This window comes from Mizuhopecten yessoensis, unplaced genomic scaffold (assembly GCF_002113885.1).
Source record: "Mizuhopecten yessoensis strain PY_sf001 unplaced genomic scaffold, ASM211388v2 scaffold4483, whole genome shotgun sequence".
Taxonomy (NCBI): domain Eukaryota; kingdom Metazoa; phylum Mollusca; class Bivalvia; order Pectinida; family Pectinidae; genus Mizuhopecten; species Mizuhopecten yessoensis.
In genome coordinates, this window is record NW_018405569.1 from 163,607 (window position 1) to 176,597 (window position 12,991).

The following is a 12,991-nucleotide window of genomic DNA, read 5'->3' on the forward strand; positions in this document are numbered from 1 at the left end:
CGGCATTGGTGATTTCAACCGATGTGCATTTTGTACGATATTGCAGACCTTGCATGGTCTTGTTTTCGTTGTAATAAAAGTGTTTTTTATTCTATTTTTTATTTTGCACATAAATTTACAATGACATTATCAAATCTCACAATGCCCAGCGATATTTCAGCAGCTGTCATGTTTATTTACATTGGATATTGTAGTTCCGGTCAGTGTTGTAATTAATACGCTAAGAATTGTGTCTCGTGCGGCATGGTAATTATGTCTCGTGCGGCATGGTAATTAAAGTCCCATCAACGACACAGCTTTCAAAGAGGCTATATAGTGACAATGCCATGCAAATGTAAATATATGAGAATTAGCTTAATCCTACGTATACCTGAATAATATATTCACATATTCAATAAAAGAGTTTGTTCTGCAAGAGATTTTATACACGTACCTGTAAAACCATATAAAGCTGCAGGCAGTTTATCAGACACAGATGTGTCAGGAACACTTAATTTGAATTTGATAACTAAACAGAATCATTATGAATATATTACAAATATGACTCATACATACATGTACATGTCAGATGACTAGATAGAAAACAGGCTACATTCGTGTCAGTCATTATCAAAGGTATTGTCCAACTCTGACAAAAATGGATGAACATATATAAGGATTATTGGTAAATTTGAAATGCACTGGATCCTTCAATAGTTCACAGAAAAAGATTCTGTCTTGAACATGTCTGCACAGTATATACACTAAGGCTCATACAGGTCCTATACATATATGTTACGTATCCATGGACATGCAATGAATGGTGTTGGTCTATCCAAGTTAAAGTAAGTGAAAATGGGACTTGAAACTGTAAGTTAACCATAACTAAATAAAAAATCAATAGAAAACATCAGACCTATTCACAGCCTTAGTCAGACTGAGAAACGTGAGAGACTTACCTAACTAATAATCAATACCAGCATCAACTATATCACTGAAAAGTTGTCACTGAAAAGTAGACAGACAACTACCTAGAATAACTTCATGTACTACTTTTTTTTTTAAGCACAACGTAACAGGCCCTATATATATATATGGAATAATGGGGGGAAGCTAGAACTGAAGCAATATATACAAATGTATCTAGCAAATAGAGAATTGCATGATCATTTATCATTTGATTATTGTTTTTAGCATTTGTGACCATTTCCGTAAAATAATCCTGAAAAAAACCCCAGGCTTAACATTATGACCTCTTGGCTCTATAGTCCCAAGCCCCTCAGATTTAAGGAAATCTCAATACTTAAGTAGTTTTATACAAGCTAGGCCAGAGTTGATAGATTGGTAAGGACTTGTAATTTAACTTACCTAGATCATACTCGTAAAATTGTGGTATCACAATACTTATTTGACAGATAAATAAAAATACCCCTTTTCCAAAAACTGCTTAAAAAACAGAAATGATGCTTGTGAATTGTTAAAGACTTCTTTGGACTCCACCGTATACTATTATTGCTAATAGAGATTATACACTTGTATGCATGTCCCTTAAGTCAATTAATTTTCTATTTCAGGCTTGGGATACACATGGCATTGTTGAGAACCTTGGTACTACTTGTTCTGTGGAATACCAAGCAAAAATAGTTAGTGTTTACTCTGTAACGTCACATGGTCACACAGCTTAAATTTCTCCTCATGTTATAATTATACCAATTCTGTAGTAAACTTAAGCTTTGTCCAATTCAAAATAATTGTCAACAGAAGGTAAACATTTGCAAATTTCAAGAATAAACAATTACTCTACATCAGGATTGAGATTTTGGAACTGTTTTGTATAGCTTTTGAGGGTTTACGGTAAATGGTACCACATGTACTACACCAGTTATGATTGTGAAGAATTCCATATATATGACACACGACCACCTATTAATCAAGTTAGAAAATGACATATAACTGTCATTATTCCTATTAAAAAATATGGGTTTTAAATTTATTTTTCTACAGAATTTTCCAACCAATCTTTCCATTAATATTACAGAAAACTAGGTCTTTGAAATTTGAGCATTTCAAACATAAACAAGAGATCCCAGAGGGATCTTGGTGCCCACCTTTGTACCATCTTCATTAGTTCTTTGTCAGTTCGATCTTTTCTCTTCTTTCCTCTAATCTGTTTGATCGAGTCATGTTAACAGTAAAAGCACCTTGAGGTAACTTTTGATCTGATGTGTATGAAAGCCAACCTTCAAAGTGAGTTTGTCATTTCACATATTTACTAGTACAGTACTTAATGTGAAAGAAATAGAATCGATCATTGCAATATNTCCAAGATGGCTGCCTGTTGGCCATGTTGTTTATCCGATCGGTCTCAAAAGTTGCCCTGCACAGCTATGGACTAAGGGGAACCTACATATAAAATTTGAGAAAGATCCCTCTGGTGCTTCTTGAGAAATAGCGATAACAAACTTTCACTATCAAAATCCAAGATGGCTGCCTGTCGGCCATGTTGTTTATCCGATCGGTCTCAAAAGTTGCCCTGCACAGCTATGGACTAAGGGGAACCTACATATAAAATTTGAGAAAGATCCCTCTGGTGCTTCTTGAGAAATAGCGATAACAAACTTTCACTATCAAAATCCAAGATGGCTGCCTGTCGGCCATGTTGTTTATCCGATCGGTCTCAAAAGTTGCCCTGCACAGCTATGGACTAAGGGGAACCTACATATAAAATTTGAGAAAGATCCCTCTGGTGCTTCTTGAGAAATAACGATAACAAACTTTCACTATCAAAATCCAAAATGGCTGCCTGTCGGCCATGTTGTTTATCCGATCAGTCTCAAAAGTTGCCCTGCACAGATAAGGACCAAGTGAAACCTACATATAAAATTTGAGAAAGATCCCTCTGGTACTTCTTGAGAAATACCCATAACAAGAATTTTTTAAGGACGGACGACGGAGAAAAGGGTTAGTGGCAGAGTTAAAGTGTGAAACTTCTGGTTTGGGGCTGATAATAGTGTCATTCATTGACATGCATCGGGTCAAATCTGATTTAGTTGGAGGCTGGGATGTCTACGAGGTAATTAACTACACATCACACCTGGTATACCCTGTCAGCTTCCATGTGACAAATTTCCATGATCTCCCACTGCAGGTGTTCAATCATGGATATAACACGTATTACTAGTGAAATAACTAAAAAAATCTTAAGGGCTGTGAAAGATGAAATATATACATATAACGGTATGTTATACATGTATGTGATTTACCACTGTCTGTCATCTTGTGTAATAAAGCAATTGGCTTATGACTGGAAGTATTTGATAGCTGTGTGAGAGAGTTACTCATCATCCCATGGTATGAAAGACAACAGTTATCCGGTCTATGTAATGCGTAAATTTCAGATTACACAGAGTGACAAACCTACGCAATAGACCAAACTATAAAAGAAAACAAGCTTTGATTTTCAAGTTTTCCTGTGTTATGTTATAAGTTGTTGATTTTCAAAGTCTTTCAGTTCACTCATTCTTTCTCTTGTTAGAGGCCTAAAAAACAGTTTATCTGTATAGACTGATTAGAATTACATTTAAGGTGCTATATTATTTAAGACAATTGAAGACTCTTATGGCACAAACAAAACTTTGGAGGTTTGAAGACACTCCTTTAAAGAATGAAGAGTATAGTCCAGAGATCATGTAGTTAATACCGATGACATGGAGAAGGACCTCAGTCAGGAGGAACACAATTTGATGAGGACCTCTTTCCACAATTGAGAAGCTAGCTAGGTGTTCCCAACCCACCACAGTGACAGATACATTTTTTTTCAAGTCTAATATATATAACATAATATTTGTTTAATTAAGCAGAACTGTTTCGTTTGCCCATAACGACCAAGACTATCTACTAAATGGAATGCGATATTCTGCTGAAACAAAGGTTTGTTGGGAAATATCTCATTTCTTCTGATAACATACAAAGCACCAAAAATACACGTGCACATGTAAGTGTTTTTAACTATGCCATTTGTTGAACTTGTTCATCATTAAGGTCATTGGAGTGTATTGATAAACGGAAACAGGAAGTACATCCCTAGTTGAATAACCAATGTAGGGAGACAGCATCACAATTTCCGCAAATTCTAATGTTTAATATTAAATTGATGAATATTGTATGTTTATTATTGACAGAACAGTGTGTTCTCTCAATATTAAAGTATATCAAAGCAATCCAGGCATTAATTCAGGTTTTCTTTTATCAATGAGTCACGTGTGTCCATTTTTCTGTACTTCAGGAAACCGGCTACCTATTTCACTACTGTGAAGTTTTTCAAGAACGATAACTCTTACCTGCAATTACTATGTGTATATGGTTTTATTATAAAATGTCAATTTTTATATCGTGTATAGAGAATTAATTTTACACAATTTCAGCATTTATTAAATTGATATACATTAATGCAATACTAATATATGTCAGTATCATTTTTATTGACTTTATTTTGAAAAAATATTGTCTTTCATTTTTTTTTCAAAATTCACTCCTTTTTACATAAATTTCCATTTAAAATCCTTAAAATTCTGACAACATATATTTTTTTTTGTGGCAGAAAATTTTCTTTACTTTAAAGCAATATAACTACAAAATTTGAAGAAATTCTACTGAGAAATGGTGACACAATCCTATTACCTTAATTGACTAATTCTCATGCTTGAAATGTTGAAAGTTACTTATGTAACAAGAAAGAGAGCAGTACTGTGCTTCCACCGGGGATCGAACCCGAGATCCCATAGTTCCTAGTCGGACGCTCCTACCACTGTGCTGAAGAGAAATTTGGAAAATCTCTCTAACACGAAGCCAGAAGGCGACCGTAATCCTACATGTATGTACAATTAAAATCTGCCACGTACACCACTCCCCCTTTTTAAATGTGTTTGCCCTCGAACACACAACCCAGGTTCTAACTCCCTAGCTGTCACCACGGGGAGGGCCATGGACACCATTTTTAACAGGAAAGAGAATAGTGTGCCTCCAACAGGGACCGAACCTGTGATCCCAGACTTTCTAGCCAGACGCTCTACCACCGAGCTAAAAGGAAATTTGTATCCCATGTAAAATTAAATTCTTCCACACTTATAACAAATCATTGAATGTATGTAAAAAGTGATACACTGTGTCTTTTCAGGGGGGGGGGGGGGGGGGGCAGTGGTAATGGTATGGTGACTGAATGACATCATACATAGGGAGGGGGCACCATCTCCTACTGGACAAAATACTGTATATGGTTGGTATAGAACTAGTTTACTATAAAGTGTCTATAAAACTAACCAATCATGTACGCTGTACACAAGTTACAGGGATGGCAATAATATATTCAAATATGATGAGTTGTGATGGATCATCCCTTTGCCTTAAAATGCAAATCGTTAAATTAATCACCAATCAAATTGGAGGTTATTGTCATAGAAAAGGGGGTGGAGCAGGTAAATATGCTTGCCCTACTTAACTTCACTGCAGCTCAATATATAACTGTTCGGAGAATCTTGCAAAATGTGTATCCTCCTTCAAAGTTCACATATTTGAATGTTTTCCTCCATAAACAGTTATTGGCCTACGCTTACCCAATGACGAATTCCTGTGACATCTGCTGTATACTCCAAGATTAATCGAGTTCCTTTCACGGTTCGTAAGAAACTTTATGAAACCTCAAGTATGTAAATATCGTACGCGTATGTCGGGTGACCGGAGCTTGTCCAATCGTTATGGATCAATGACGGGAGCATATGACAACACAGCTAGAAGCTTCCGGTCAACATGAGACCGGTGCATACTCCCACTTTGATAATGAAAACAACATACCTTAGCCCTCTGCATGACTGCCATGACCTGAAGAGCCTCGGCTTCAGACAAGCCAGATAAATCGGGCAGTCCAAGGTTCACATTTTTCTCAGTAGCTGCCATCCTAACGTTGATTTTGTCAACTTCCGTTACAGCGTCATCGAGCTTACAATGGGAGACAACTCCGACAGGGAAACGTGCAACATAATTCATAAATTAAGGATGCTGGCAGTGTATTTTTGCAAAGCGTGTTGTAATTTTATTTTCTATGTAACGTTACTAACGGTCGCCCAAAGGTATAAAAAAAAATGTGAAAATGGGAATTAATCGATTGATATGTTTCTTTTTTCTTCCTTCCTCCCCCCCCCCCCCCCCCCCCCTTTTTCTCATTTCTAGGAACTGGTTAAAACGCGGCCCGTCCCAACTGCTGTCGGAAAGCGTCATTGTAGTGAAGACGAAGTATTTTGAGAGCCTATGCATTTTTTAGTATTTACTGATCACTTTTATTTCAAAGGAAAATAAATTTAATCTTAAACCATTGTTCGACGTGCTTTATAAAACAACAAAGGAAGACAGAATCAGTATATTTATTCATTCAACCACGGACTTAGATAAATCTCATCTAATTCCGTGATTCAACTGGTCATAGACCCAAACCTACCGCGGAGACGATGGTGTGGTTTGATCTTGAGATTGAGTGACAAAGGCAAACATATTAAGTCAAAAATCATAAACTCCTGCACTATTTGTGAATTTCTTGATTTCTTTTACGAAAACTATAGAAAGAATACTATCACGGACTTAGATAACATAATCTAATTCCGTGATACTATTAATGACTCTTTTCATTTGCGAAAAAATATTACTTCATAAGTTCCTAAATCCATAGTTAGATGTTGAATCAATGACCCATGATACATATATCAGTTAACAGTATCACTATTTGGTTTTAAGGTGGAGGGAACGGGAACAAGCCTTTGTTTTGCATACATTACAGATATTGCTTTGACACAAATAGAACGTTATGCCGATTTCTAAAATTTTAATTTCAAAATTACAACTGCAATTAATAATGTTATCTTACGGGTTCAGCGAACAGATTATTAACTGGACGACAAGCTTCACTTAATTTCAAACGGATTTAACAAGTAGTATCTCTTAAAGAAAACAACACTAAAGTTGGACTTCAACAGCATCGCGGGGAACCCTAAGGATCCGTCCTGGGACCCATTCTGTTCATACTAGTAAACATTTATCAGATATTTTCAACGCTGCTAACTACCCTTTTCCTGATGATGCTAAAATAATAGACACTCTCCAAGCGCATATGAGACGTCTTGCGAAGTGGGGCGACAAACGGCTTGAGAGTCCATCCTGGAAATATAAATCCATGCATTCAGAGAATGGAGCACCAGGTGAGGTATTTCATGAGAAGGATCTCAGAGGTTTATTTAGTATTTAGTAGTTTTCTGAAAAATAAATTAAATAAATAAATAAATCTTTAATGACTGGACTAAAACATAAGTAAAGATATGTCCTAAAGGAACATTCGTGAAACTTGGGCCGGAGTATGACCGCCTTAGCTTGACTTGAGCAGTGCTAAAGCTACACTCATGACAAATGGTTAAAATTGTAATTTTGGCACCAAGCTCTGAGTGATGCTGAATGTACGATCACATGTAACCTTTGTAACGCAATACTGATTGTGACGTTATTTATATGCTACGTCACATTACCTTTATGACGCGCACCGATTGTGACGCGGTTTGTATTATTGCCCCTTAGTTACCAAGCCGTGCCGTGGAGTCTTGCGTTACATGTTACTTATGAAAAAAAGGTATGTATCGACACGTCTGTCGGCTCGATCATCGCAAGTACATCTAGCATCAAACATTTTCATTATACGATCTTTTCGCTCCCCAATATTTCTACAAATATTTTGAATTAACGAATCATATTGTGTTTCAAGTAGAAGCAATGTGAAGTAATTTCTACGAAATATTCTGTCATGCCCGATGCCTTCATTTTTAATTAGGATTTACAATACGATATAGTTGTCGGCACCAATGGAAAGCTTCAGGTAGCTTCTTGCGGCGCATTTTAATGTTCCTATACTGATACTCCACTTTCGGTGCGTATTAATTGATATAGAGGAATTAAAATCCAGAAATCTTACAGTTAAAAGGTGAGTTAAGATATTAAATGATCTGACTAGATAGCAGGAGGCATTGAATTTACAGGGGTGTTCAGACCAAAACTTGTTGAGTCTGTGTTTAAATCTATTTACACTAGGGGCATTTACCACATGGTTTGACAGACTATTCCAGGACTCCACAACCCTGTTGCTGTAGCTGTAACTGCTTAATTGTCTGTTGGCTCTCTTTTTAAACAGTTTTTTGTTGTTCCCTCTTGTTCTGGAATCCTAGGTTTTAGTGAACATTTTGCTGTGATCTACAATGTCTATTCCTTCTAGGATCTTGTACGTTTGGATCAGGTCAGCTCGGTGTCTTCTGTACTCTAAAGTAGGCAATCCTAGATTGTTTGCTAGACTGGGAATTAGACAAGTTGCCCTCCTTTGTACATTTTCCAGTGGTTTGATGTCTTTTAGCAAATATGGTGACCAGACAACACTTGCATATTCAAGGGGTTGGGCGGACGAGAGTTTTGTACAGTGATAAAAACATATTTTTGTCCATAAATGTAAAAGTTCTAAAGATAAGTCCTATGTTCATGTTGGCTTTTGATACAGAGGTTGATATGTGATTTACAAATTTTGCCTTGCTGTCTACAATGACTCCGATGTCTTTTTCACTGTCTACTGTACAGATATTTATGTATCTGATCATTCTGCTTGATAGTGTAGTGTTGATTGTCCCTCGTCTGTCCAATGTTGAGATGTTTGCATTTGTGCGGCGAATATGACCGGATACATACAACTCGACCGTAGGGATAACACACAACCTTTCAGCTATAAAGTAATGTCGCCACACCGATTTTACGGGACCCAGTACAGATTTTCACTTTCCTAACGAATTCAAGTTATGTCGTTAATTTAAGGATATCTTTTAGTTAGCAAGCCACGTTAAAATTGAGTGTTTTGTAGCGAAGTCCCCTCAACCTTTATATTACTGTATTGCATACTGTCTCTAGTTAAAAGCACGCATAAAAACTCAACTTTATTCATTTCAAGGCGACATGTTCGGGATGACACTTGTCACCATGGCGCTCCATGAGGTGACCAAGATTTTAGAGAAAAAAGCAGGTAAGAGCTTTACAGTGTTCATAGTAAACATAAATAAATTGTTCGGAGAATTAAGTCATGAACTCGAGTACATCTTCATTGTACATAAAATCTATACACTGTACGGATATACATTGTTTCAACTGCTTACTATTGTTTCAAATGTTTACTACATTCGGAATTGTGTACTTTAAATTATAAAACGTAACTTTATATTACTATGGTAGAGCGTCCGACTACGAACCTGAGATCGAGGGTTCGATCCCCAATGGAAGCACACTATTCTCTTTCCTGTTACATATTATATATATTGTAATGATTATGATATAGGTCTCATAAGTAATAACGACAGTATGATCCAATATTGGCACTGGATCCGAACAACTTAAATAGACATATGGGCAAAGAAGTATTTATTGTAACGATTATGTAAACTGTACAAAGTATCTAAACAGTTATGTTTCGGGTCCGAATCAAAGTCTGGCCGTTGCATTTTTTCTCTCCTGTTACATTTGGTGTCCGATGAAATATACCCACGTGTGATGGTTTAGTGTCTCGTGTGTCTTCGAAGTCGAAGACTTTGATAAAGGATGGATGAATTCGAATGTAGCGGAACTGGATTTGGTCGATCGCTGGCGACTTGATCGAGCGTACGTCCGTCTAGCGTTCGGAGGTCCCGGGTTCGAATCCTGTTCTGACCGTGCATTTTTTTCCCTTTCCTTTTGTATGCTTACCTGGAACTTCGAATTTTTACTTCCAATAACTTGATATTGTCTCCTTATCATCTTCTTCCTGTTACAAGATCACATTCTTAAACATGGAGATTGTATGGGAACAAAAAGCCGTCGAAAACAATAAAATTGATTCTGAGAAAGAAGGATGCGATGAATTTTCTGTTGTTCATGTATCATAAAGAAAAATTAAAATGTTCTGTGACAATTCTTTACCATGAAGTTATCATTTATTACTTCACGGCTACAGACATTCACGATAGGACGTGTACATTTATATGTTTACTTGACTGTTAGTATACGAATCTGTTTCAGAAGACGACCAAGACAAACTGCCAGACCCGTCTCCTATCCATGTGCCGGACGAACTGGAAAGTAAATAGTCCCAAATCTTACTTGTAGGAACACGTCTGTTGTGTTATAATGCTTACATTATCGACAGATTTGACATGTTCACCATGTTTCCCTTTTCAAGTATCAATTTCGAAATGAGCATTTTTGTAGTATTTTTTATAGTAACTGATGGGACCAGATACAATCTTCAAACCCGTTCATAGAACGACACATGATAAAATACATATCAAATGCCGAATTGAATAACTAAACAATGGTAATAAAATATGTTAAAATAAATAAATAAATAAATTATATCTTTATTATTAATTTTAGTTGTCCAGCTGATATTTCTCTCTGTGTTTTATGCTGTTTCAACAAAATGACATTCAAAAAAGATAACAATTCCAACTTATTTATCGTGAAGTATGCACATCGTATGAACAATGAAAATATAAACGTTTAGTTTTTGAATAAAACACAATATTATCTGATTGCTTTTGAATAGCAAAGGAATACTAGTAAGGCATATAAATGTAATATGACGATAGGTCATAAATCTGTTAGCATTATGCCCAGTACCTGCATGAGTTAAGGTATACACTTTATGATTATCCTATATATACTCGTGTCTTTCCAGCCGAATCCTTAATGTTCCCCCAACTCCCTCCGTGCCCACGACCGAAGATCCTTCTGAGACACAGACGTAGACGAGCGCGCAACCGTGCATATGCAAAAGCGCTTATCAAATCACTTCCGGACGGGCTGAAGGTCTAGAGAAGATACTATTGAAATAAATATGAATGGATATGTTTTTGTTTTATTTTCATTCTCCGGCCATTTTTTTTTTTATACTTGCGGAAACAACCACTCTGAAGTAGTAATAGTCCGAGAGCTAGCTATAGAATTCGGAAACTTATTTGTCTGAAACTGAAATAATAACACTAAAAAGAATAAGAGTAAATGTTTAGAACTAAACTGCAGAAAACAAAAAGGAGTATTTTAATTAGACAAAATGGCGCATAATAAAAACCAAGTCCAGCTATCTAGAAATTACAGAAAGTATTTCAGCGTTCAAACTAGAAAATACTCCCTAGTTGATTAAACTACCAGATAAAGGGGCAGACAATCAAAGCTATGCCGCGGCGGGGCGTGATTCGCCAGTCTTTCTGTCCGTAATATGTTCATTAAAAGCCTACTCCTCCTGAACAGATAATGAGATTTTCACCAGATTTGGAAGCATCACTGGGCCAAGGTACTCAATGTTGTATCAGTGAAGCATATGACATCCGTACTATCCCTTTTGCGGGCAAAAGAACCAATGAAAGGACGCGAGTCAAATTTGTTCTGAAGTATCACTGGGCCAAAGGGACTCGTTTTGTAATAAATAAAGTGCATGACCAACTTAGCGATAGAAGGGAGGGACCCAACAGCGAAAAAAGTTAATCCTTACATCGTAAACAAGACTATTCATAACATTGAAACAGTTGAGAAGTCCACTTTATAATAATAAATAAATAACTGGGCATGAATTGACAGACGGCATACTGTGACAAGAATTGGCTCATGGGTCCATCTTCATCCCTCAGGACTTCGTTATTGAGCCATAGGATGTAAAACGATGAACGATCCCACCCAGTACCACATTTATGATTACCATAAACAGTTGAATGCATTAGTGCTATTAGGATGTGTCGCTTGCTCGCCCGCCTTTGATGACTCGTCCCTGAGTCATAACATGGAAACGGATGAGATCCCCACCTCAGAACCATGTATTTATAATTGATATGCATAAAGAAACAAAAACAATATCAAGCTACCAATATTGACTCTCTGGTACAACCCTCCTGAATAAGCATATGTACGATTGCTGGGAATAGAGAAATGAACATAATCGTACCACCAGGACTGACCCTGGGCCAGAACCCGGGGTCAATCCTGGAAGCAGCCAAAAACCACATCCAATAATAACCTCACAGTTGCTGGCATGCAGTATGTAGATACTACAATTATGCCACCAGGATTGTTTCCATTGTCTGCCCCAGCCCCTGCGGTCTTAGTCCCGGAGACATAACATGGAAACAGTTGAGATCCCTACCATAACCACGTACTAATTGTTAAGCATGGGGAGTACATACATCATTCTTCCAGGATTGACCTCTAATTCTGCCTCTAGGGACTTAGTCTTTGGATCATAGCATGGAACTGGTTTTGATCCAAACCTTATACGAAATTGCTTGATAAGAAGGGTGCAACATAATAATGCTTCCAGAACTGACTTCTAAGGATGTACAAACACACTAATACTACTAGGTTTGGCCCAAGAATGTAACCCTGCCTTTGGTGACTTAGTCAATGGGTCATAACATAGAAACAATTAAGATTCCCACCCCATGATCATATATACTTGGACAATACTTCTGCTGTCATAATTGCCCAAAGTGTCCTTCCAGCTCCTGTGAAATTAAGTCCTTGAATCATGGCTTCAAAATGGTTGGGATTCCCACCTTTTAGCCCTATAACTTCTTGCTGGGCATTATGACATTAGGATAGTGATGCTTGCAAATTAGCCCAGAGGTCTGGTCCAATCCCTGGAGACTTGGAGATTATTGTTATTTCAACCTATACATATGTGTATAGGGATCTAAAATAAATTTGCTACAAAGCATCTTTGGTCTTTAGGACTTGGGATGGGATTCAATAATTATTTGATAGAATTTAGCCCCTTGGATGCTGAGGTTCAGATAACAAATTCACAAAAATGTGCTAATGCTGAAATGCTTGAGAAGAGGTTTAAGTTTTCAACACAATTGACCTGTTGCCTTGTATATTGGAGGAGATAAATTATTGATTTTTTTTAATGGCTATTCAAATCCAG

The 12,991-nt window shown here is 36.9% G+C and overlaps 2 protein-coding genes across 8 annotated transcripts in view; one reads left to right on the forward strand and one right to left on the reverse strand.

Moving 5' to 3' along the window:
- Nucleotides 1-5,906, reverse strand: part of LOC110449093 (oxysterol-binding protein-related protein 11-like) — a 38,968-nt gene extending 33,062 nt beyond the window's left edge. Inside the window, exon 1 of one of the 2 annotated variants that reach the window (XM_021495706.1) lies at nucleotides 5,830-5,906. In XM_021495706.1, coding sequence (XP_021351381.1) covers nucleotides 5,830-5,853 — 24 coding nt within the window. In that variant the 5' untranslated portion in view covers nucleotides 5,854-5,906. Of the gene's footprint in view, nucleotides 1-5,591; nucleotides 5,778-5,829 lie in introns of those variants that run through there. The other variant, XM_021495707.1, reaches the window with a different exon arrangement.
- LOC110449095 lies at nucleotides 5,368-10,923 on the forward strand. 6 transcript variants are annotated; one of them, XM_021495712.1, is made up of 4 exons: nucleotides 5,368-5,453; nucleotides 8,999-9,070; nucleotides 10,096-10,155; nucleotides 10,754-10,923. In XM_021495712.1, exons 1-4 carry the CDS (start codon nucleotides 5,387-5,389, stop codon nucleotides 10,888-10,890), a joined length of 336 nt encoding a protein of 111 aa, XP_021351387.1. In that variant the 5' UTR covers nucleotides 5,368-5,386; the 3' UTR covers nucleotides 10,891-10,923. The 6 variants fall into 6 exon arrangements, 5 of the variants coding, with proteins under 5 accessions (XP_021351387.1, XP_021351388.1, XP_021351392.1 ...); XM_021495713.1 differs by having other exon boundaries at nucleotides 10,099-10,155; XM_021495717.1 differs by lacking the exon at nucleotides 5,368-5,453 and adding an exon at nucleotides 5,840-5,904.
- The last annotated feature ends 2,068 nt before the right edge of the window (nucleotides 10,924-12,991 follow it).

Bases quoted from the DNA above. Each gene is read 5' to 3' on its own strand.
- LOC110449095 (XM_021495712.1), top strand. From the start codon at position 5,387: ATGCAAATCGTTAAATTAATCACCAATCAAATTGGAGGTTATTGTCAT. The intron at 9,071-10,095 runs GTAAGAGCTTTA...AATCTGTTTCAG, and splicing joins GATTTTAGAGAAAAAAGCAG to AAGACGACCAAGACAAACTG. The intron at 10,156-10,753 runs GTAAATAGTCCC...GTGTCTTTCCAG, and splicing joins TGTGCCGGACGAACTGGAAA to CCGAATCCTTAATGTTCCCC.